This window comes from Aotus nancymaae, unplaced genomic scaffold (assembly GCF_030222135.1).
Source record: "Aotus nancymaae isolate 86718 unplaced genomic scaffold, 86718_ANA_hifiasm-v0.15.2.pri h1tg000057l, whole genome shotgun sequence".
Classification (NCBI taxonomy): Eukaryota; Metazoa; Chordata; class Mammalia; order Primates; family Aotidae; genus Aotus; species Aotus nancymaae.
In genome coordinates, this window is record NW_026988471.1 from 69,120,706 (window position 1) to 69,146,852 (window position 26,147).

Genomic DNA, 26,147 nt, shown 5'->3' on the forward strand with positions numbered 1-26,147 from the left:
ATAATGGTTGTCAGAATTTGCATATATCTCTGGCTAACTCCAGAGGCTGGACATAGGTATCAATAGACAACCTTTGCTATTTGACTCTAGTTCATACTAAATACAGATTCAATAGTGATTTTTATATAGCAGAACCCTATAGTTCATAATTTCAAAAATGTGAAGAATTAGATCCTAGCCCACCAAACCCCCAACTTATTTCCGTAAGTTGCACTAACACATTCTAAAAACCTATGAGGAACTCAAATAAGGAACTCAAATTAATCATGGCTATCAATCTGCTGTACAAGGTATTTTTCTACCTTTCTAAAATACTATATACTGTGATTAATAGTAAAGTTTTCAGAAGCAACTAAACTTATAATTTTTATTTTCTCATCTCACAGGAAAATAATAATCTTTTAATTGGTAGATGGGACATGTACATGATTGAGCTTGTATTTCACCTCTCAACATACTTTATCATTTTCAACTTTTTTTTTTTTCTTAAGACAGGGTCTCACTTTTTTTCACCCAGGCTGGAGTGCAGTGGTTTGATCATGGTTCACTGCAGCTTTGACCTCCTGGGTTTAAGTGATCCTCCGACCTCAGCCCCACAAGTAGCGGGGACTACAAGCATGCGTCACCAAGCCTGACTAATTTTTTGTAGAGATGGAGTTTTGCCATGTTATCCAAGCTGGTCTTGAACTCCTGACCTCAAGTAATCCACCCACTTTGGCCTCCCAATGTGCTGAGATTACAGGATTACAGGTGTGAGCCACTGGGCACAGCCAAATTTTCAGAATTTCCGAAAAAAATAAAATAAAATAAAAAGTAAACATATATTTTGTAGACATAGGGTCTCACTATATTGGCAGGGCTTATTTCAAACTTCTCAGCCTCCCAAAGTGCTGAGATTACAGGCATAAACCACTGTGCCTGGTTAATATTTAATGTTTTTAAAAGTTCCTACCCATCACAGTATTTTAATTATTTTTTTTGAGTTAGGGTCTCACTCTGTTGCCCAGGTTGTGCTGTGGCATGATTTCAACTCACTGAAACCTCTGCCTCCCGGGTTCAAGCAATTCTCCTGCCTCAGCCTCCCTAGTAGCTGGGCCTACAGGCACCCCAAATTTTTGTATTTTTAGTAGAGCCAGATTTTACCATATTGGCCAGGCTGGTCTCAAACTCCTGACCTCAGGTGATCCGCCTGCCTTGGGCTCCCAGAGTGCTGGGATAATAGGCATGAGCCACTGCGCCTGGCCTCATCATAGTATTTTATTAGCTACTTTTAAATTACCATGGGAATATAAATGAGGGAGATAATGAATTAAGTCCATAAATGAGATTTTCAACATCTTCCTTTGGCTGATAATTTAAACAACTTTACTTTAGTTCCTATATCCTGAAAACATCAGTACTCTGCATGAATCAGCAGGTGCCAATAAATGTTAAATAGACAAAACAGAAGATATCTTCTAGTGAGGATTTATTTTAATTATCAGTAAAATAAACAGCAGATGAAAGAAAGATTAATAATTAAAACTGAGTGTTTCCATTCTTTACTGTTTAAGCATTGTACATGCACTTCTGATTGGGCTCACCCATTTGTTGAAAAAGGAGACAAAGCCATATCCCTTAGATTTTCCTGTTGCCATGTCTTTTACCACTCGGGCATCTCTGAAAACAGAAACAATCAGAAGTTTAGGTTTGCAAACTGTCCTCTGGATATAAAATGAGAATTTCACACACAACTGATTATCATGTTTCACCTTCATTAAAGTGAACCTTTAATGCAAATTCACCTTTTATTCTACAAAATTTATCATGTATTAGGAAATGAGGCTTAATTTTATAGACATGCAAATCAGTAACTTCTTAAGTATATATGCATATGTACATTGTACAGAAATTGCCTCTCCAAAAAACTTTTTAAACTTTTAAATATTAAGCATGGTGAAAGCAGCTACTCACGTGAACTACTTAAACATTTATAAAGTTCACAGGATATTAGATGAATGGCTTTCTTTAACCATGCAATTTATAATTTATTTGACATTACATTCTACCTTATAATTAAAAAAAAAATAGAAAACCGGAAACCAAAAGAATAAAAAAGTTGTATATTCCCTAAACTAATTAAATTATTTCATTTTTTCAGATCAACTTATACCCCCCTTTTTGACTAGAGTAAATTTTGAGAACTTGACATTTTTAGAAATGTTAAATCATTGAAGAAAAATACTAGACAAACACAAGTTTTAAACTATGCAAGAAAAGATTTTACACTGAATTTTATAATAGCATTCATATAAAATTGATTGGAACTATAAGATATAAAAGCAAAATTTTAAAAAGTCAGAAAGTAAAAAAGCACGCCAACATTTATCCACTGTGAACCGTAGCTTGTAGTTAGCCAGGGCAATTCTGTCCATTCTTCAGAGACACTCTGCAAAATAACCAGAGCCCTATTATTTGAGATTGAGTAAAAACCCAGCCATGATAGCTAAAACTCCATACCTCAAAAAATTGGACTCAAATTGTGCTTCACAGGCAATCTGCTTTTAAGTTAGTCAGGTATGTCACAATGCTTGCTCTCTTAGGACACATGAACAAAACAGGCACTTTTATAACAAAAACCCAAGTCAGAAAGCCATGCAATGTAATTTTCTATTAAAGTATACATAAGCATATTTTAGATCAATTTGAGTGATTTATTAAGTGTTCAGGGTCAAAATGACAAAGATGTGGTGGTGAAAAGGGAAAACTAATATAAGTCAATTCTCAATATGCAAAAATACTTAATAAATTATCTGTATGGTACACATGCATTTAATTTGGTAGCTGACTTTCTTCTACACCGTAATTTATTAGTCTACCCTAAACTCAAGGAACAGGAAGAGTTCATAAGCTGTATATAGGGAAAGTATCATATTTTTTATACTAAATGCTTTTACAGACCACTGTTTATTACACATCTATAAATCAAGCACTGATATTTGCACTTTTTAGAGAATATCTATCATGGGAACCCTTCAACATACAGTTATCAAGTTATCTCCTTTAACAACAAAAAATCAGGAAAATATGCTGACTGCCAAATGATTCCTTTAAATGTAGGAAAGCTAACTCCTTGTATAGCCTAAAACTCAAACATTACACATTATCTCAATTGAAAATCATAAAACTTAAAGGTCTCACCAAGAAAAAAAAAAGTCTACGTCAATAATCATGGGACCATAAGAAAATCTAGACTAAAAATATGATACAGAAACATATTTAAGAAAAATAAATTATGACCATGATTTGTAAATCATTAAATTGCTAAAATTTGAAGGTCACTTAACTTAAACTCACCAACTGTTAAACAATCTTTGCCTAATCCCAAACTAAAATTCCCAGGGTTTCAAAAAAGCTACCTCAATCGAAATCAAAGCATTTAATTAAAAAACTAGTTAATCTGTTCACAATGTTAGAAAGTTTTTTCTTCTTAAAAGTTTAAGGAAATGTTAACCTTGAAAAATGTTCAACTCATATTTATCTCTCTCTGAAAACATTCTCCGGAGAAGCAGCAGCAAAGATCTAGATCGGGCTTCTTTATCTTTTTATGGTCCTGTGACTATTCTGACAATAGGATGAAATTTACAAAGATTTTCCACACCAAAATGAAAATACAAATATTTGCATAGAGATTTAGAGCCCTTGAGAGGCCAAAAGATAAGACTGCCTAAGTCTAGATATTCGAAAGCAAGCTAATTATTATTGAAACTCTAAGACATTATTAAGAGGAACAATCAGAAAGAAAAGCTGTACTTATTTTCCTATCAGGTCTCACAAAGAAAAATGTCATCTGAAAGAAGTCCATTGATAAGCCCTAATTCTGTGACTGCCTTTAAAGCTGGCCATTCCTCGGTCACATGCATTGTCATCCACTAATCAACAAACTATAACTCTTCAAATGAAAACTTCCCAAAATTCATCACCAACGCTACTGGCATTTACTTCCCAGTCTCCTCATCTCATCTCTGCTGTTGGTCTGTTCAAACCAGACCACAGTTAGCATTGCCTTTTTAGTACTCTTCAAGGTGGAAAAATAATAGAGCAACCGGAAATCCTGAAGAAGTTTTCTAAACTAAGTAATTACTCCACAGAAAGTACCATAAACAACTTGTTATTCTTACTCTAATATGGCATGCTTTTCAAAATTTTAAAGTTCTTCTATGATGAATACTATATCAAGTAAGGTATTTATTCATAAGAGCCTAAAATATATGATTAATAACAAGTGCAAGCAAGGCAGTGCTTCATAAAATACTATAAGGCACTATTATTGTTAGCAGTTTTTTTAAAAGGGTGCAAATACCTAGGAAATAACATTTAATAACTGCTTTTTAGGTTGAATTGTTAAAGTTTCTTTTTGTTAAAATATATTAACACAAAATGCATGGTATCATAGATGTGCCCAATAGATCTAAATTCCTTAGTCACAACACAGTTTTAACTAAAGATTATCACCAAGCTAGCTTGACACCTATATAAGAAACTATAAAATGTACAATGGCAAATTTGTCTCTTAAAAGCTATGCTAACTGAAAAAGGATTTTAAGATAATTGAAAACCAAAGGTTATTCATCAATGGGAAAACAATCTTTTGCTGTCAACTTCTTGAATGACCTCTAAACAATGTAATACATTATAAATTAATACAAAAAATTCATACTAAAATTATTTTCAAGTTATGTCTACATATAATTATTTCTAATTAAAAAGATTTTATTTATCTTCTGTTACTTACGATATTCTTCCAAATGGTGCAAAAGCAGCTTTTATATCTTCAGTTGTAATTTCTGGACTGAGATCACCAACAAAGACATGGAAATGATCTTACAAGGGGAAGGAAGGGGAAGTGAAAAGAAAAATAGAACTTTAGAATTTAAAAAGTACTAAAATCTATCCAATAAAGTATTCTTAAAATGATTATGACTTATGATAAAGTATAAACAAAACACTATCCTATATCTATACAAATCCTAGCAACTTTAAACAATGAGTCAAGGTAACAATATAGGAAAAATTCTCCTGAAAAGACTGTGATACATCTAACTGGAAGTGACATTTATATTTCTATTTACAGTCAATTATTATACTGGTCTAAGAAAATAAATAATATACAAGTTTCAGTTCTGCAAAAAGTTTAATGACTTAGTTACCATTCTAATAATAATTATTTACTTTTATTCAGTTTACCACTATATTAAGACTTTACAAATTAAAATAAAATAGTGGTACTGTGAATTATGTAGACTAGATTTGCCTCAGTTAACACAATTTACTGAAGCTAGCTACATGATATATACTTGGTTTAACCATATTTTGTGAAGAACAATCAAAGAAATACCTTGCATTGCAACAGTTTGATGTTAAAGTATTTGACAGTTTTCTCAAAAGCCAACAGTTTTGGTTGCCCAGACATTACACCATTCAGTTTATGTGAATCCATGTGCAAGTGAACTAAGACTGAAGGCAACAGAATGAAAACAGTAATCCCTTCACTTTATATCAGAACCATTAAAAAAGCATTGGAGAGAAATAACCATCCCATATCTGAGTTTTTAAAAAAGACAATTATCAAAAAAAGAAACACTTTAAAAATGCAAAATTGTTGGACCAACACTTTAAAATGGACACACACATAAATTTGACAAAGCATATTTGGAAAGAAAAGTTACCCATATTTGACAGGCCTTAAACAACATTTTGGATTGCTCTTTGGGAAACAAAATTTGAGGAGCAACTCAAGCATTTGGAAGATCTGGGTATGAAGCCCAGATGGTGACCTCAAGAAAGCAGGGTATCTTGCCCCTTAGTTGGTGAAAGTAGTTCTAAGGCATCAGCTGCTACCAAAGGGGTCAGAAAGCTTGAACTAGCACCAAAGTAGTAGACAAGCTATACTTGGTCAACACTGAGAAGTGAGAAAAATATTGCTAGAGAGACAAATAGAAATACTATCTCCTCCCGCCCCCCCTCCCCCAAATATCAAACAAAAAAACTTCAGGTGGTTAGTGAATACCCTTTCAAGAGATTTCATTTTATGTTTAAGAAGATACAATTACCTTGTGAACGCTGTGTGCTGACAACGGTACTACCTGATGACAAAGATTAGATTTGTTCTTAAATTTATTAACACAAACACATTCAATCATATCTTAGGATAACGATCAAAACATTACTGCAAACATGTACGATGTTTATAGGCTTTACAATAAAACTACTGGGTATAATAAAAACAAATGTTCAAAAAGCATAAAATATACTTACTGCTTGTATCTTTCTTTTGACTGCTGGGGGTTGTTGCCCAATTCACTTTGACTTCCTAAAAAAAATTTTCTACATTTATACTTCATAAAAATAAAGCCCAAAATCATATTTGCATCTATAAACACATAGGAAGTTATCTGTTTAAGATGAAACACTAAAGGAGATACCAGCTCTGGTCGAGTTTCAATACTTATCTTCTGAACTACATTTAGGCAAATAAGTAATGTTGACAAATCCTAATCTTTTTATGTCTGTTAACATTCAATTAACCTTTTTTACCTAAAAGTACCAACGTTATTTTTTTCCTTTGATTCTTTTCCATTAGCATCCAAACTTTGAGTAATTCAGCAAATATTTTAGTATTTACCATAATACTAACATAGGCCGGTGGCTTATGCCTGTAATATCAGCACTTTGGGAGGCCAAGGCAGGCGGATCACCTGAAGTCAGGAGTTCAAGACCAACCTGGCCATCATAATGAAACCCTGTCTTTACAAAAATACAAAAATTAGTTGGGCATGATGGCAGGTGACTGTAATCCCAGCTATCATGGAGGCTGAGATGGAAGAACTGCTTGAACCCAGGAAGTGGAATTGCAGTGAGCTGAGGCGGCACCACTGCACTCCAGCCTGGGTCACAGAGCAACAGTCTATCTCAAAAAAAAAAAAAAAGGGCGGGGCGTGGTGGCTCACGCCTGTAATCCAAGCACTTTGGAGGCCAATGTGGGTGGATCAGCTGAGGTCAGGAGTTCAAGACTAGCCTGACCAACATGGTGAAACCCCATCTTAAAAAAAAAAAAAAGAAAAGAAAATACTGACATAAACACAGGCCTCTGCCTCTAAAAGCATTATCACATCTTTTTAATATTAAATGTGAACAACTGACCTTTTTGCTATAAAGTGTTTAATGTTTCAGCTGGGCGTGGTGGCTCATGCCTGTAATCCCAGCACTTTGGGAGGCCGCAGTGGGAGGAATCACCTCAGGTTAGGAGTTCAAGACCTGCCTGGATAACATGGTGAAACCCCATTTCTACTAAAAATACAAAAAATTAGCTGGGTGTAGTGGCAGGCGCCTATAATCCCAGCTACTCAGGAGGCTCAGGCAGGAGAATCACTTGAACCCAGGAGGCAGAGGTTGTGGTGAGCCAAGATTGCACCACAGCACTCCAGCTTGGGCAACAAGAGTGAAACCCCGTCTCAAAATAAAAAAAAATAAAAAAAAGGTTTATGTTTCTAAAAAGGAAATAAAATCATAAATTTTTTCAGTGCAAATCACCTTCTTTAATTATGACAGCTTACCTTACCCATTATCTTCCGTCCATTCATAGCAGCTAATGCTGCAGCTGCATGACGATGCTCATGAAACTCCACAAAACAATAGGGATCATTTCCAGCTGTCTGTGGGAGAAGAAACACAAAAGCCAATTTTAAGCTTTATTCTCCCATTAGCTTAAAATTATGTAAAAAAAAATTTAAACCAAGTTTTATACATCTAAATTAGGCCATGGAGAATGAATGGTCCATTCCACAAGTGAATTTTGGATTAAAAAAAAGTAAACAGCCAGGCCTGGTGGAGAGCCCCTGTAGTCCTAGCTACTTCAGGAGGCTGAGGTGGGAGGAATGCTTGAGCCCAGGAGTTTGAATCCAGCCTGGACAACACAGCAAGATCCTGTCTCTTAAAATAATTAAAAAGTAGAAAGGAAAAAAAAAGCAACCACTTAAAAATCATGCTGCTTTATAGAAAGCTATTTTCTTCAACAAGTTATACTATACTACTAAAATTCAATATTAATGACTAGGTATTCTAACTGGATATAAATATAGCTATAATAGAGATATTATATTTATAGCTATAAATAGAGATATTTTCTCCCCATCATCATATAACCATTTCTTCAAGCTACACTGATTAAGTTTGACCAGACTCCTAGGTTCTGAAGTCTCACTTTGGCTTTTTACGATTTTCTATCCCCTCCCTGTTATATGCTACTTTTTACTGCTACAAATGTACACAGCTCCTTGCTGCTTCTAGTTTGCTGAGTAGCAGAAAATCTTAGCCAAACTTCTTAAACCTGTTTTTAAAATATAGGTAAATAGGCTCTGAAAACTGAAGAGACTCTCTGGTAAGTAAAACTTTAGGTTTTAGAATGTGAACTTTCTGACAAATTTTTTGCTTGCTCAGAGCCTTTAAAAAATTATCTTCCCAGCCAGGCATGGTGGCTCACGCCTGTAATCCCAGCACTTTGGAAGCCCGAGACAGGCGGATCACCTGAGGTCAGGAGTTCAAGACCAGCCTGATCAACATGGAAAAACCCCATCTCCACTAAAAATATAAAATTAGCTGGGTATGGTGGCAAATGACTGTAATCCCAGCTACTCAGGAGGCTAAAGCAGGAGAATTGCTTGAACCCAGGAGGTGGAGGTTGCAGTGAGCCGAGATCGCACCACTGCACTTCAGCCTGGGCAACAAGAGCAAAACTCCATTTCAAAAAAAAAAAAAAATTAAGTATTTTTTTCCCCCCAGGAGACACAGACTCAAGGGAAATGGGGTCAGTGTTCCCTAAATGTCTTTTTATATATATTATGATTCGGGTTAACACCAATTGATGAATGAGTTCAGTATGTGAGTGTGTTTTAATACATTAAGGTCTCATAAATAGAAATTGCCTAAATACAAGAAAAACTTGAATAATGACCTTTAAAAATAAAGTTAAAAACAGTTTCACTGTATCAAATGCCTATTACTTTTAAACCTGTTTCCCAATTTAATTGTAACAGCTGAATTTATTAGCCAACCAATTGACACTACATATAAAATAAACATTTCTGATGCCTCAAGGCACCTGAAACAGCCCACATATACATAGTTCCCATCTGATCTAGAAATGACTAGTTCTATTCTCATCTTCCATTATTTAGTAAAACAAATTAAATTCAGTTGTTAAAACAGGTTCATTACAAATTCACTAAATTCCCTATTAATTTAGATCATAGTAATGTAAGAATTTATACTATATTTAGACTATAGTAAACTAAGAATTCCTTCCAAGCAATGGCTTTAAGTAACGTGTTTAAAAAAAAAAAAAGATTGCTTATACCCATTACTGGAGATAGTAAAAGAGGAAAAAAAAAAAAAAAAAAAAGAATAAATTTAACTAAGTAAAATACCCTTACATCCATAATCATTTTGCAGTTTTTACAAGGTCCAATCTGGCTAAAGAGTTGCAGAATTAAAGCTTCTGTCACATCCCTGGAAAGGTTACCGACGTATCTGAAACACAAAGAAAATCAATTTACCTTTTTTTTTGAGATGAAGTTTCACTCGTTGCCCAGGCTGGAGTGCAAAGGCGCAATCTTGGCTCACTGCAACCTCCACCTCCTGGGTTCAAGCGATTCTCCTGCCTCAGCCTTCCGAGTAGCTAGGATTACAGACACGCGTCACCACGCGGCTAATTTTGCGTTTTTTAGTAGGGATGGGTTTCTCCATATTGGTCAGTCTGGTCTTAAACTCCTGACCTCAGGTGATCTACCCGACTCAGCCTCCCAAAGTGCTGGGATTATGGGCGTGAGCCGCTGCGCCCGGCCTCCTTCTTCTTCTTTTCTTTTTGAGACAGAGTCTCACTCTGTTGCCCAGGGTAGAGCGCAATGGCGTGATGTCAGCTTACTGCAACCTCCGCCTCCCAGGTTCAAGCGATTCTCCTGTCTCAGCCTCCGGAGTAGCTGGGATTATAGGCACCCGCCACCATGCCCGGCTAAGTTTTGTATTTTGTGTGTTTGTGTGTGTGTTTCTTCTTAGTTCAACTTGAAATTTTTGTATTTTTAGTAGAGACGGGGTTTCACCATCTTGGCAAAGCTGGTCTTGAACTCCTGTACTCGTGATCTACCCGCCTCAGCCTACCAAAGTGCTGGGATTACAGGTGTGAGCCACCGCACCTGTTCTTTTTTTTTTTTCCTTTTAAGAGAAAGTCTGGCTATATTGCTCAGGCTGCTCTCAAATTCCTGGCTTCAAGTAAACCTCCTGAGTAACAGACTACAGGAATCACCACACCCAGCTCAATTTACTTTTTTTTGAGACACAGTCTGGCTGGGTTGCTGAGACTGGAGTGTAGTGGCGCAATCTCGGCTCACTACAACCTTTGCCTCCTGGGCACAAGGGATTCTTCCACCTCAGTTGCCCAAGTAGCTGGGATCACAGGTGTGTGCCACCACATCTGGCTAATTTTTTTGTACTTTCTGTAGAGAATGGGTTTCATCATGTTGCTGAGCTGGTCTCTAACTCCTGGGCTCAAGCGATCTGCCCGCCTCAGCCTCCAAAGTGTAATGTTAAAGATTACAGGCATGAGCCATTGTGCCCAGCCCTAGATTTACCATTTTAAATTTGCTTATTCTGCATCAGTTTCTACAACTGTTTATTAAAAATTAAATTTGAGAAACAGGCAGATCTTTGCCTTAAAGTATATATTTGGGAATAACTTTAACAAGTTTGCCAACACTTAAAAATCTCTTTGAAAACAGATATAAAATATGTTATTTGAAAATACATTGCAGGGCGCAGTGGCTCACGCCTGTAATCCCAGCACTTTGGGAGGCTGAGGTGGGCGGATCACCTGAGGTCAGGAGTTCGAGCCCAGCCTGACCAATATGGTGAAACCCTATCTTTAAAAAAAAAAAAGAAAATATATTAGCTGGGCACGGTGGCTAATGTCTGTAATACCAGCACTTTGGGAAGCCAAGGCAGGCAGGTCACCTGAGGCCAAGAGTACGAGACCAGCCTGGCAAACATGGCAAAACCCGTCTCTACTAAAAACACAAAAATTAGCCGGGTGCGGTGGTGCACATCTATAATCCCAGCTACTAGGGAGGCTGAGGCAGGAGAATCATTTGAACCCAGGAGGCAGAGGCTGAGTGAGCTTAGGTCATGCCAGTACTCTAGCCTGGGCAACAGAGCAAGACTATGTCTCAAGAAAGAAAAAAGAAAATATATTACACCCTGTTAGTGAAGGGGAAGATAGTATGTGCATGTCTGTTTTAGTCATGGTTTTGCAAATTAAATCTACTGCTTTTTTTTTTTTCTTTAACAACCCTGCAGAAAAACTACTGCTTGTTTTTAAGTTTCCAGGCTTACCTTAGGAAGATAAGATTTAAAAAACACTCAAATAAATCATCATTAGTTATATAAAATATTTTATACAATAATGGGCAGGCGTGGTGGCTCATGCCTGTAATCTCAGCACTCTGGGAGGCTAGGGTGAGTGGATCACTTGAGGCCAGAAATTTGAGACCAGCCTGGCCAACATGATAAAACCCCATCTCTACTAAAAACAAAAATTAGCTGGGCGTGGTGGCACCTGGCTGTAATCCCAGCTACTGGGGGGTGACTGAGGCATGAGACTTGCTTGAACCCAGGAGGCAGAGATTGCAATGAGCCCAGATAGTGCCACTGCTCTCCAGCCTGGGTGACAGAGCAAGACTATCTTAAAAAAAAAAAAAAAAATTTATACAATCAAACCTAAGAACCATTGCCATTATTTCTACTTCACACATTTTTGAAAAGTTATAGGTAGATTACTTATTAGTTGTTTTGGATGGCAACAATGGGATGGGAACCCTTCCATTTAACATTACTGATTGGTGGAAGAGGTGTGAAAGGAGTAGAAAGATCACAGATTATGAGTTGGTAATCAATACAAATATAAATGGTGCATTAAAAGACCATAAGACTGCGATGAACTTCACTTAAAGGGTTTAGACTGGGGGCAATGGCTCACATCTGTAATCCCCGCACTTTTAGAGGCTGAGGTGGGAAGATCACTTTAGGCCAGGAGTTCAAGACCAACCCAGTTAATATAGTGAGATCTCCATCTCTACAAAAAAAAAAAAAAAAAAAAATTAGCCGGACGTAGTGGCACTATGTCCCATGGCATGGTCCCAGCTACTCTGGACACTGAGGTGGGAAGATCACTTGAACCCAGGAGTTAGAGACTGCACTGAGCTATGATTATGCCACTACACTCCAACCCAGGTGACAGAGCAAGACTCTGTCTCTAAAAAGAAAAGGGTTTATAAATAAGTTTTTTAAATGAGATTTTGAGATGAGATTACCTCTAGTCATGTAAGAGAGTTAAGAGGTTTATCAGTTCTGAAATCAGAGAATGTAGTCTCCCCATAATGGTAGAGTTTCTCATTTGTCTCTCAGATACCCTTCAGAAAATCTGATACAAGGTATGGACTTTCTCCTCAGAAAAATAAACATTCATATATGCTCACAAAGTGTGGATTCAATTTCTTCTTTCCATCTACCATTCAACAAACACACAGAGTGCTTAACATGAGGCCTTCGGAAAAGGTTAAGATGGAAAAGGAAGAAATGCTGAGTCTTAATAACAAATGACATTTAAAGATCAGGTAAAATGGCCAGGCATGGTAGCTCATGCCTGGCCAGCACTTTGGAAAGCCAAGGCAGATGGATCACCTAAGGTCAGGAGTTCAAGACCAGCCTGACCAAAATGGCAAAACCCCATCTCTACTAAAAATACAAAAATTAGCCAGGCACTGTGGCTTGCAACTATATTCCCAGCTACTCAGGACTATAGTTGGAGTATTCAAGCAATTCTAAGACAGGAGAATTGCTTGAATCTAGGAGGTGGAGGCTACAGTGAGCCAGGATCATGCCACTGAATGGTACCCGAAAGAGAAAGTAACAGCAACATTTACCCAACAGCAATTTACCAGTACTGGGAATTATCACTACATCAAGTCTTTATTCTGAAAAAGAGACAGAATTAAGTATTAATCCCGTCTATTAAGTAGGAACTCCTGAACAGTGTAATCTAATAGCTTTCATTAAGGAAAAGTTCTCCTTTACAGAAGACTGCTAGTTAATAAATGTAGAAAGAGGCCAGGCACAGTGGCTCACGCCTGTAATCCCAGCACTTTGGGAGGCTGAGGCAGGCAGATCATGAGGTCAGGAGATCGAGACCATCCTGGCTAACACGGTGAAACCATCTCTACTAAAATCACAAAAATTAGCTGGGCATGGTGGTGTGCGCCTGTAGTCCCAGCTACTGGAAAGGCTGAGGCAGGAGGAGGAAGTTGCAGTGAGCTGAGATCATGCCACTGCACTCCACCCTGTGCAACAGAGAGACTCTGTCTCTAAATAAAGAAATGTAGAAAAATACTATTAAATTAACAATGTGCAAACCCTAATGAAATAACTGATTCAGGCCCGGCGTGGTGGCTTACACCTGTAATCTCAGCACTTTGGGAGGCCGAGGTGGGTGGATCATGAGGTCAAGAGATCAAGACCATCCTGGCCAACACGGTGAAACCCCGCTCTACTAAAAATACAAAAATTAGCCGGGTGCAGTGGCACCTGCCTGTGATCCCAGCTACTCGGGAGGCTAGGAGGAAGAATTGCTTGAACCCAGGAGGCGGAGGTTGCAGTGGGCCAAGATTTCGCCACTGCACTCCAGCCTGGCGACAGAGCAAGACTCCGTCTCAAAAAAAAAAAAAGAAAAAGAAAAGAAATAACTGATTCAGGCAAATATCTTTATGCTTAAAGTACTAGGTGAAAAGAAAGTTGATGTGGAAATAGTCACAAGGTATCAAAATTATCATATAGATTACTTAATTAGTTGCAAAGGGAAACTTTACCTTAAAAATGAGAGCTTTGGCTATTACCACTATGACCCAGTGATCAAATTTTAAATTATGTTATAGTTGGGCAACGACCAATGAGACACTGTGTATATATAATATGAATTACACAGTATCACCTATGAAATATTTACATAAAAAAGTCTAACCGGGTCGGGGACGGTGGCTCATGCCTCTAATCCCAGGACTTTGGGAGGCCAAGACAGGCGGATCAAAAGGTCAGGAGTTTGAAACTAGCCTGATCAACATGGTGAAACCCTGTCTCTACGAAAAATACAAAAAATTAGCCGGATGTGGTGGCGCAGCATGTAATCCCAGCTACTCTGGAGGCTGAGGCAGGAGAATCACTTGAACCAGGAAGGCAGAGGTTGTGGTGAGATGAGATTGCATCATTGCACTCCAGCCTAGGCAACAAGAGCAAAACTCCAACTCAAAAGAAAGAAAAAGTCAGCCGGATGCGGTGGCTCATGCCTGTAATCCCAGCATTATGGGAGGCCGAGGCGGGTGGATTGCCTGAGGTCAGGAGTTCACGACCAGCCTGGGCAACACGGTGAAACCCCATCTCTACTAAAATACAAAAAATTAGTGGAGTGTGGCAGTGTGCGCCTGTACTCCCAGCTACTCAGGAGGCTGAGGCAGGAAAACTGCAAGAACCCAGGAGGCAGAGGTTGCAATGAGCCAAGATCGCACCACTGCACTCCAACCTGGGCGACAGAGCGAGACTCCATCTTAAAAAAAAAGAGAGAAAGAAAGAAAAAGTCTAACCTAAATCTAACCAAGCTGAAAATTAGATTTAAGTCTATAGGTTATCGGGTACATAAAACATATAAAACAATTCCACCAATCCAGATGTGGGACATTTTATAAGACAACTCAGTCTTTTCAAAAAATTATTGTCCTAAAACAAAAGACAAGAGATGACTTTTTTTTTTCTTTTTTTTTTAGATGGGAGTCTCACTCTGTTGCTCATGCTGTAGTGCAGTGGCACAATCTCGGCTCACTGCAACCTCCACCTCTTGGGTTCAAGCAATTTTCCTGCCTCAGCCTTCTGAGTAGCTGGGATTACAGATGCATGAACCACACCTGGTTAATTTTTGAATTTTTAGCAGAGGCGGGGTTTCACCACGTTGGTCAGGCTGGTCTCGAACTCCTGACCTCGTGATCCACCCGCCTCAGCTCCCCACAGTGCTGGGATTAGACACAATCCACTGCGCCCTGGAGCAGTGGCACAAGCCTGCAGTCCCAGTTACTTGAGAAGCTGAGGTGGGTGGATCCCTTGAACCCAGGATTTTTGAGTCCAGCCTGGGCAACATAACAAGACCTCATTTCTAAAATACAAATAAATAAAAGAAACACAAAGCTGGGCATAGTGGCTCAAGCCTATAATCCTAGTACTTTGGGAGGCTAAGGTGGGCCATTCACTTGAGATAAGGAGTTCATGATCAGCCTGGCCAACATGGTGAAACCTTGTCTCTACTAAAATAAACACAAAAACTAGTCAGGTGTGGTGGTGCAGCATGCCTGTAATCCCAACTACTCGGGAGGCTGAGGCACAAGAATCACTTGAACTCAGGAGGTGGACGTTGCAGTGAGTTGAGACTGCACCACAGCACTCTAGCCAGGATGACAGAGTGAGACACTGCCCACTCCCACAAAAAAAGGACATAAAAACACTGACAACCAAATAGAATGATGAATAATTTTTAAACGGATCCTGGAAGAGGGAAAAATAGCTTTTTCTTACAGAATGTTAATAAACGTGGAAAGAACGAGAGAAATAGAAAATCACCATTAAAACACCACAGTAATAATTCCTATAGGAAGATCCACCCATGGAAGCTCACGTTAGCCAAAGAAACTTCTTTTTTTTTTTTTTTTGAGACGGAGTTTCGTTCCTGTTGCCCAGGCTGGAGTGCAATAGTGCCATCTTGGCTCACCGCAACCTTCTCCTCCCGAGTTCAAGTGATTCTCCTGGCTCAGCCTTCCGAGTAGCTGGGATTACAGGCATGTGCCACCATGCCTGGCTAATTTTGTATTTTTAGTAGAGACAGGGTTTCTCCATGTTGGCCAGCCTGGTCTCAAACTCCCAACCTCAGATGATCTGCCTGCCTTGGCCTCTCAAAGTGCTGGGATTACAGGCATGAGCTACCATGCCAGGCCTAGCTGATGAAACTTTAAAAGGAGAAACAGGGTATCTGCATAGCCTCAAAGTACCTCCTCTAAAATATTTATTAAATATTGGTTTCGACCAATGAACTGGTGGTTTTATATAACTATGCTTTTTTTTTTTAATTTTTTTTATTTTAGTAGAGACGGGGTTTTACAATGTTGGCCAGGATGGTCTCAATCTGCTGATCTTGTGATCCACCCGCCTCAGTCTCCCAAAGTGCTGGGATTACAGGCATGGGCCACCGTGCCCGGCATAACTATGAATTATATTGGTACACCTCCTTCCAGGAAGTGTAACTTAATCTTCCTCTTCCTGAGTGTGAGCTAGCCTTAGTAACTTACTTCTAACCAGCAAAGTCAAGAAAAAAGAAGTCATGGTGATTTTGGAGAAAAGGAGAAACAGTACCCTTCCAAAGTGTCGGCTGGATGGAGTGGCTCACACCTGTAATCCCAGTGCTTTGGGAGGCTGAGGTGAGAGGTTCGCTTGAGGCCAGTAGTTTGAGACCAGCCAGGGCAACTTAGCGATATGCCCCATCTCTACAAAAAATAAAAAAAAATTAGCTGGGTGTGGTGTGCACCTGTAGTTTCAGCTACTTGGGAAGCTGAAGTGAACAATGATTGTGCCACTGCACTCCACCCTGGGGAACAGAGTGAGACCCTATCTCTAAAAAAAGAAAAAAGTGTTAAGGTCAAGAAAGACATCTCACAGAATGAAGGAGAGTAAAGAGATGATGATGAAATGTAATGTGGTATTATCTTGAATTGGATCCTAGAATATAAAAAGGATATTAGTGGAAAAATTGGAATAAAGCCTATAGTGTTAATTTCTTATTTTTGATAATCATACCACAGTTATATAAGATGTTAATGTTAAGGGATGCTGGATGAAGGTTACCATGTCATTCTTCCGTAAAACCCTCCCCCACAAAAAAACAGAACTCTGTACTATCTCTGCATCTCTTTTGTGTCTATTCTTACCTGATTCTTGTGCCTTTAAGAAATTTTCAGGCCAGGAGCAGTGGCTCACACCTGTAATCCCAAGCACTTTGGGAGGCCGAGGCGGGTGGATCACCTGAGGTCAGTTCAAGACCAGCCTGACCAACATGGAGAAACCCCATCTCTAAAAAAGAAAAGAAAAGAAATTTTCAGGATTAGCCGGAAGCAGTGGCTCGTGCCCGTAATCCCAGCACTTTGGGAAGCTGAGGTGGGCAGATCACTTGAGCTCAGGAGTCAACCTGGCTAACATGTGAAACCTGTCTCTACTAAAAATACAAAAAATTAGCCAGGTGTGGTGATGGGTGCCTATAATCCCAGCTCCTGGGGAGGCTGAGGCAGGAGAATCACCTGAACCTGGGAGGTGGAGGTTGCAGTGAGCCAAGACTGCGCCACTATAGTCCAGCCTGGGCGACAGAGACTCTGCTGTCTCAAATAAATAAATAAATAAATAAATAAATAAAAAGGTAGAATTTGATAAGGTCTCTATGAAAATCTGAGTAAAAACTGTAAGTAGTTTTTTATCGAATAATAACTTCCATAAGAGGTTTTTATTAACTGTTATCTACTGTCTGGAAGAGGGGTCCCCAACCCCCTCCCAGCTATGGACCATTATGGGTCAATGGCCTGTTAGAACTGGGCTACACAGCAGGAATTAAGCAGCAGGGGAGGGAGCATTACTGTTTGAGCTCTGCCTCCTGTCAGATCAGCAGGAGCATTTGTGAACTGGGCATGCAAGGGATCTAAGTTGCGTGTTCCTTATGAGAATTTATCTAATGCCTGATGTTCTGAGGTGGAACAGTTTCATCCTAAAACTATCCCACCATGGAAAAATTGTGTTCCACAAAACTGGTCCCAGTGCCAAAAAGGCTGGGGACTGCTAGTCTAGAACACTGCCTAGAACATTGCAGTAAATATCATTGCAGTGATATTTATTGTTCTATAAATATCTGTTAAAGGGTTAAATGTACTGTCTCAGAATGACTTCTGAACATTTGCAATTTGCTAGAAAACTCTCATTTTGCCTAAGTTACCCTAGGGGGAAAAGGTTAGTTATGTCTTTTACCAATGAAGAAACTGTGTAGATGCCAGTCAGGGTGGTTCACACCTATAATTCCAGCACTTTGGGAGGCTGAGGTGGGAAGATCACTTAGCCCAGAAGTTTGAAATCAGCCTGGGCAATACAGTGAGACCACTTCTCTACAAAAAATTTAAAAAATTTAGCTAGATGTGCCTGTAGTCCCAGCAATTCAGAAGGCTGAAGTGGGAAGATCCCTTGAGCCTGCAAGGTGGAGGCTACAGTGAGCTGTGATTGTACCACAGCCTGGGCAAATGAGACCTTGTCTCAACTAAAAAAGAAAATTGTGTAGAATAGTGAGTGCTTGTGTATATACATCAGCATCCTAACCTTAGTATTATTTAACAAATATATACCTATCACAAAGAATAATCTGTTACAAGAGATGGCTGAAACTGCCTTGTTACTTGGGACCTCCTTCACTGGTAAACCAGCTTGAACAAATGTATCTAATTCCATGTCTGCAGACATCTTAAGGGATATCCATCCTCAAGACTTTTCATTTTTACTTACATTTTGCAACAAACTGTAACATTTTAGATGACTGATATTATACACTTTAAAATAAATCCATTTATTGTTGACATCATTCTCATAGGCCACATCCAAGTCACCGGCAATTCCTGTTGCTCTGTTTTCTTTTCTTTTTTTCTTTTTGAGATGGCGTCTTGCTCTGCCATCCAGCTGGAGTGCAGTGGGGCAATCTCTTGGCTCACTGCAACCTCCACTTCCCAGGTTCAAGCAATTCCCCTGCCTCAGCCTCCGCGAGGCCTGAGCCACCGCGCCAAGCCTGTTCTCAACTCCAAACCATTACAAATCATTACAAGTATGACTCATTTTGCCTTGTATCCCTCACTAAAACACCCCATCCAAGAAACTCTTCCTCAAAGTAGTCATACTCTAAGTCTTCTCTTGTTTCTACCTCCCTCAACCAAAACTCCCATTTTTCCAGTCAGGCAAACCTTGACTAAACACAAGGAAACTAATCCCTAAGTTTTCCTAGTAGTGTTTTTAATTTTAATGTTAAGATTTTTTCTTTAATGACCCTGGAAGTCAGAGGCTTTTAATATATGTTCTTGGTCTGGTCCAGTAAGTAATCAATAAATTTGTTTAAAAAACTGGTAGAATTTCAGCTAGTCATGGTGGCTTATGCCTGTAATCCCAACACTTTGAAAGGCCAAGGCGAGCAGATCACCTGAGGTCAGAAGTTCAAGACCAGCCTGGCCAACATGGCAAAACCCCGTCTCTACTAAAAATACAAAAATTAGATGGATGGGGTGGCACATGCTTGTAGTCTCAGCTACTTGGGACTCAGGAGGCTCACGGAGGAGAATCGCTTGAGCCCAGGAAGCGGAGGTTGCAGTAAGCCGAGATCATGCCACTGCACTCCAGCCTGGGCGACAGAGTGAGATGGAACCCAATTAATTGCTACATACTAATGCAGGCCTTGCCTTTCTTTTGCTCCACGTTTATCTTTCATTCTTGTTGTCTACCCAACTCTCCAAATAGTGTTGGCCTTGTAATATGTATGAAATAACATCTCCAGTATTGAGATTCAGACCTATCTAAATATTCTATTGAAGGCAAGGTTGACTAAAATGAGATATTTATTAGATAATACTTATGTTTCCAAATAACTGCTAGTAATTAAGAATATGCTAGAAACATTACATTCACTCAGTAATATTGAGAGCATACTACATGGCTGCCACTGTTCTGGGAGCTGCGGATACAACAGTAAATATAATAGGCCTTTTAAGAATTTACCTAAGTAATTATGTTAGATGGTAATAAGTGCTATGGAGAAAAATAATGCAGGGTATGTGTGGTAAGGAGGATGGGGTGGATATTTACAGAGAATAATAAAGGAAGGTCATCCTTTGATAAGGAAAAAAACTGAAGGAGATGAGGGAGAGCCATGCTTCTATCTGAAGGAGGGGCACCCTAGAAAGAGCGAGCTAATGCAAGGGCCCCTTCAGGGAAGGGCATGCTGTTTGGTTAGCCTGAAGAGAGTGAATGTCATAGAGGAGTCGTAAATGAGGTCAGAATGAGAAATAGGAATGGTACGAGAGATAGAAAATACCAGATCATATGGGTCCTTATAAGGGCCATCTTATCTGAGTAGTAATGGAACTCATAAGCGGGTTTTAAGCAGAGTAGTAGTATAGCCTATCTTAACCTTTAAACTGGCAGAAGCAAGTAGCCTAGTCAGGAAGCAGGTCCAGGTGAGAGAGAAAGCAGTATCTGTAACTGTAGTTAGTGCCGGTGGAAGTGATGAGAAGTAGTTGAATTATGGATATGTTTTGAAAATAGAGTGGGCCGGGCACGGTGGCTCACACCTGTAATCCCAGCACTTTGGGAGGCTAAGGCGGGCAGATTACGAGGTCGGAGTTCAAGACCAGCCTGGCCAACATGGTGAAACCCCATCTCTACTAAAAATACAAAAATTAGCCGGGAATGGTGGCACCCACCTGTAATCCCAGCTACTCGGGAGGCTGAGGCAGGAGAATCGCTTTAAACCCGGAGGCGCAGGTTGCAATGAGCCGAGATTGCGCCACTGCACTCCAGCCTTGCAGCCTGGGTGACAAAATGAGAATCTATCTCAAAAAACAAAAAAGTAAAAAAGAAAAAAAAATTAAAAAAGAAAAAAGTTAAGTGGCCAGATACTTCGGGCAGTATTTAAAATTAAACATTGTCAACCTAATACTAAGAATATTAGGTTTACATAAAACACGAGCAGTGTCTTAACCCAAAATGCTAATGACTGTTACAGCTAAGGGGCAAGGGGGAACAGATTCCACCAACACCGCGAAGCTAGCAGTGTTTTAGGGAGTATTCATCTACAGATACGATCTTTCCTAAAACAAAGGTCATGCACTAATTGCTACGTCCTATTGAAAAGATACTTTTGAGCTCAGGAATAGAGAAAACAAGAAATTTCAAGGTTACTAAAAGATTAACTGACAATCTATTAAGAAAACACATTTCCAATATAGACAAGAAATAGCAACTTAAAAGTGAAAAAATTTCGGAGGTGAAAAAAAACAACTGCATCGTACTTCAGAGCAACTTTATCATCTAGAAAGCTGCAAAAAGAAAACGAAAATTGCGTTTTTAATGCATGGAGCTCTCAAACTGACAGTATTCCAAGAATATAAACAAAAAGCTATGTCCTCCAAGAATATAAACAAAAAGCTATGTCAGGAACTCGTTGAGCTTTTCTTTTTCCGAGAAGTGCCAACAAAGGCAGGATCAACTCAGCCGGTAATACTCCGAAAAACAAAGAACGCAGTGGAGGAAGTTACACGACAAAGAAAATATTCGCACTCCGATAATTTAACGCTAACTCTAAAAATTACCTCTCAATACGTTAGGGCATTTCACCAATTGTTGCTTCATAAAAATGGCCCGCTCGTTCAGCACCATGTCAATCACAACAGTAGCAAGCAACTATAAAAATATATCAAATACATTTCCCCTCAATTAATATATTCCTTCTGGGTGAGAGTTCCAAATCCTTGGGGTGTCTGGTTAGACTTTTTGGTCGGTGGGTGCTACAGAAGGAAAGCCAGAGGTTAAAGAAAAATGCTTGGCTTTTTTCCAATTGTCAACTGCAAAAATAAAGTTTACCGCACTGAAAATTAGTATGAGCAGCCTCAAGAAAAAAAAAAAAATCCTATCACCGAGAAGAAAATGAAAGGAAGAGTTTCAGTAGGAAATCAAAAGCAAAATTAAAGGGAGACGGCTGTAAAGATAAGAGGTTAATAAAAAAAAGGGGAGAAGCGGGAAAAGAGAAGGGAAGGAAAGAAAGCACGGGACAAAAGGAAGGTTCGACGAGCTCTAAAAAGAGGTCTGAATGAAAAAGTCTTTTCTCCAGGTCTAAGACCACAGAGGGCCCGTGGCGAGAGCAAAGGTCACGCAATGGTGTAAAGTGAAGGGATTCATTGATAGGGTTGTGCCCCGTCTCCCTTCACCTCGTCCTCTTACAGATCGGGTCTTGGTTCTAAGCATCCAGGTGAGTGCTAAGGAAACAAAAACCACGATATCGCGGTGTCCACGGAGAACAATAGGCTGGGAGCGACGCAGGGCCGAGGCCTTCCTTCCGGGACGACCACCATCCCGCCTCCCTCATCGCTGCCCCAGACTCACAGAGTCTTGGGCATCTCGTCCTCCATGGCTGCTGCTGTCGCGGCGGCGCCTCCAGGTCCAGTTCCCTGCCCTTCACTACCTCCCAAATTGTTTGAGCGGTTATGGCTACGGGATAGCGGGGTTTCTCGGCTGACCAGAGGTTACTCCGCCTCCTTCTTCGGCGGCAAGTACACTAAACCGCCCGGCCCAGCGCGAACAATGAAGCCCCAATACAAGATGGCGGCGAGCCGGGAGCATAGGAACAGCCAGCGAAGTTATCCGGGCCGCGCAGGCGCAGAATAACCTTGCACTTTCAACCTCCCGACCGCCAGGCTACATCTCAATCCATAGGTTCACTTGTTGCGCAGCCGCTCTTCCACCCGACGCTAGGGACGTTTCAGACTGCGCAGGCGCAAAGATTAACTACTTCACCATTTGCGTGAACTTTTTGTCTTCTGGCTGCGGATTCGAGTGTTTCGACCGTGGAGTATAATGGAGTGGAACCCTTAAGGGAGAGTAAAAAGCCTAAGCCTTTTTAAAGGAGGAAAGATACATCAAGACTCTTCAAATTATCTGGTATTTAGAGAGCGGTAAGCAAAACAGTCGTGCGCCGCCCGGGAATCGAACCCGGGTCGCAAGAATGGGAATCTTGCATGATACCACTACACCAGCGGCGCTGTTGGTGTTATCGCCCGCCAGACTGTTTTAGGAGTAAATGAAAGCAGATGTTCATTTTCATATGAAAACAACTTTCATATATTATTTACCCATTTAAAAGGAAAAGTTTATTGACAGTCTATAATCTTCAATTTTTCTTTCTTTTTTATTTTTCTTTTTTGGTGCCGTGACTCGGATAATCTTCTATTTTTCAATGACATAAACAATCTATCTTCTCTCATCCCAAACAACTGAATGAATGTTTCAACTTCCTTTGTACAGAAAAAAAAATCTCAATTTAAAATGTTTTACTTAAGAAATAAGAAAGGCCGGGCGCGGTGGCTCAAGCCTGTAATCCCAGCACTTTGGGAGGCCGAGGCGGGTGGATCACGAGGTCAAGAGATCGAGACCATCCTGGTCAACATTGTGAAACCCCGTCTCTACTAATACAAAAAAATTAGCTGGGCATGGTGGCGCGTGCCTGTAATCCCAGCTACTCAGGAAGCTGAGGCAGGAGAATTGCCTGAACCCAGGAGGCGGAGGTTGCAGTGAGCCGAGATCGCGCCATTGCACTCCAGCCTGGGTAACGAGAGCGAAACTCCGTCTCAAAAAAAAAAAAAAAGAAAGAAATAAGAAAAAAAAAGTTTTACTTAAAAAAGTAAGAATTTTATTAAGAATTTGCCTTGTTGATGCTAATCAGATTTTTGAGAGAGGGGAAGATATTTCCAGATGCCAGATTTTTATTTATATTTGCATTTCTTTTGCGTATTCAATGCACACTGAAAAGCATTTAAGAAACAGCTGTTTAGGCTGGACGCAGTGGCTCACACCTGTAATTCCAGCACTTTGTGGAAGCCGAGGCAGGCGGACCACCTGAGGTTGGGAGTTCGAGGCCAGTCTGATCAACATGGAGAAAACCTCATCTCTACTGAAAATACAAAAATCAGCCAGCTGTGGTGGCGCATGCCCGTAATCCCAGCTACTCGGGAGGCGGAGGCCAGAGAATAGCTTGAACCTGGGGGACCGAGGTTTTGGGGAACCAAGATTGGTGCCATTGCACTCCAGCCTGGGCAACAAGAACGAAACTTGATCTCAAAAAGGAAAAAAAGAAATGTTTTTTAAACATAGAAGAATTTACACATTGAAAAACATGCTGTCGGCCTAGTGGGGCCGCTCACTCCTGTTATCCCAGTCTTTGGGAGGCCGAGGCGGGCAGATGACTTGAGCTCAGGAGTTCAAGACCAGCCTGACCAACGTGGTGAACCCCCCGCCTCTACTTTAAAATACAAAAATTAGCCGGGCATGGTGGCGCACATCTGTAATCCCAGCTACTAGGGAGGCTGAGGCATGAGAATCGCTTGAACCTGGGAGGCAGAGGTTGCAGTGAGCTGAGATTGTGCCACTGCACTCCAGCATGGGAGACAAAGCAAGTCTCAAAAACAAAACAAACGACAACAACAACAACAAAATCCAAAAACCAAATCAAAACAAAAAAGGTGATGTCCTCTTCAAAGTAATTTCTTCAGACTAATGCAATCTGGATTTTCATTTTTGGAATTGTCTTTAGAGTCTCTGGCATATTCTTCAGATTATTTCCAAAGATATCAAGTACTATTTTTTTGAGGGTGAATAAAACAAATGTTAATGGTGGATGGTATTTTTAAAACACCTTTTTGGGACACCCATATAAAGTGTTTATCAGTTTAATGTTTTTTAGTTTATACACAGTTGTGTGTGCAACAATCACAATCAATTTTTTTCTTTAAACTGATACAGTAAGTCACTACCAGCAGACACAATCAATTTTATAACATTTTCTTCATCTCAAAAAGAAAACCCTTAGCAATTAGCAGTCACTCCCTGTCCCTCATCCCATCCCATGTCTCAGCCACTAGTCTTTCTGTCCCTATAGATTTGCCTATCCCAGATATTTCATATAAATGGAAGCATGCAATATATGGTTCCTTGTGACTGGTTTCTTTCACTTAACATTATGCTTTTCAGGGTTATCCATGTTGTAATATGTATCAGTACTTCATTCCTTTTTATTCCCAAATAAAATTCCATTATATGGATGTTGCACAAGTATTTTTTTAATACAGTAGTTTTTAAGTTACAATAATAATACGTGCTTAGTATTACAATTGAAACAAAAAATGGATACATAAGAAAAATACTAAAAATGTATTGACTGGGCGTGGTGGCTCACGCCTGTAATCCAAGTACTTTGGAGGCCAAGGCGGGCGGATCACCTGAGGTCGGGAGTTCAAGACCAGCCTGACCAACATGGTGAAACCCTGTCTTAAAAAAAAAAATGTATCTTCCCCCTCTTGAGGTAAGTAATATTAATAGATTTGTCTGTAATGCTTCACATTTTACTCTATACAGATGCACACGTATACACTTGGGATTTTTAGGTTTTTTTTAGACAGAGTCTCACTCTGTCACCCAGGCTGGAGTGCAGTGGTGCAATTTTGTTTTACTGTGAACTCTGTCTCCTGGGTTCAAGCGATTCTTGTGCCTCAGCCTCCAGAGCAGCTGGAATTACAGGTGCGAGCCACTGCACTTGGCTAATTTTTTGTTTTTAGTAGAGATGGGGTTTCACCATGTTGACCAGTCTGGTCTCGAACTCCTGACTTCAAATGATCCACCCGCCTCAGCCTCCCAAAGTGCTGGGATTATAGAATTGAGCCACCACACCCTTTAGTAATTTTTTAAAAATGTAGTTACACCATAGGTATTACTTGACAATAACTTTTGTTTGTTTTTGAGACAAAGTCTCACTCTGTCTGTTGCCCAGGCTGGAGTGCAGTGGCCTGATTTCAGTTCACTACAACATCCACCTCTCTGGTTCAAGGGATTCTCCTGCCTCAACCCCCCTAGTAGCTGGGATTACATGCGTGGGCCACCACACCACACTAATTTTTGTATTTTTAGTAGAGACGGGTTTCACCATTTTGGCCAGGCTGGTCTTGAACTCCTGACTTCAAGTGATCTGCCCACCTTGGCCTCCCAAAGTGCTGGGACAGGGGTGAGCCACTGCGCCCGGACTTTTTTTTTTTTTCTTTTTTTGAGACATGATCTGAGTCGCCCAGGCTGCAGTGCAGTGGCAGTGATCTCCGCTTACTGAAGCCTCTGCCTCCTGGGCTCAGGTGTTTCTGCCACCTTAG

At 40.1% G+C, this 26,147-nt stretch overlaps 1 protein-coding gene and 1 non-coding gene across 16 annotated transcripts in view; both read right to left on the reverse strand.

Moving 5' to 3' along the window:
• TIA1 (TIA1 cytotoxic granule associated RNA binding protein) overlaps nucleotides 1–22,666 on the reverse strand; it is a 36,954-nt gene extending 14,288 nt beyond the window's left edge. The window contains exons 1-8 of one of the 15 annotated variants that reach the window (XR_010337966.1): nucleotides 22,342–22,664; nucleotides 9,465–9,567; nucleotides 7,596–7,694; nucleotides 6,298–6,352; nucleotides 6,093–6,125; nucleotides 5,378–5,496; nucleotides 4,775–4,862; nucleotides 1,584–1,659 (exon numbers count right to left, since the gene is read on the reverse strand). Coding sequence is in view for 12 of the 15 variants with exons in the window: in XM_021671076.2 (XP_021526751.1) it covers nucleotides 4,806–4,862; nucleotides 5,378–5,496; nucleotides 6,093–6,125; nucleotides 6,298–6,352; nucleotides 7,596–7,694; nucleotides 9,465–9,567; nucleotides 22,342–22,367 (492 nt within the window). In the remaining 3 variants the exon portion in view is untranslated. The other 14 variants (XR_010337968.1, XM_021671076.2, XR_002478629.2 and 11 more) reach the window with 14 other exon arrangements.
• A 260-nt stretch (nucleotides 22,667–22,926) lies between these two features.
• Nucleotides 22,927–22,997, reverse strand: TRNAG-CCC (transfer RNA glycine (anticodon CCC)). Its single transcript has one exon. It is a non-coding gene; the product is annotated as a tRNA-Gly (tRNA).
• Nucleotides 22,998–26,147: the final 3,150 nt, after the last annotated feature.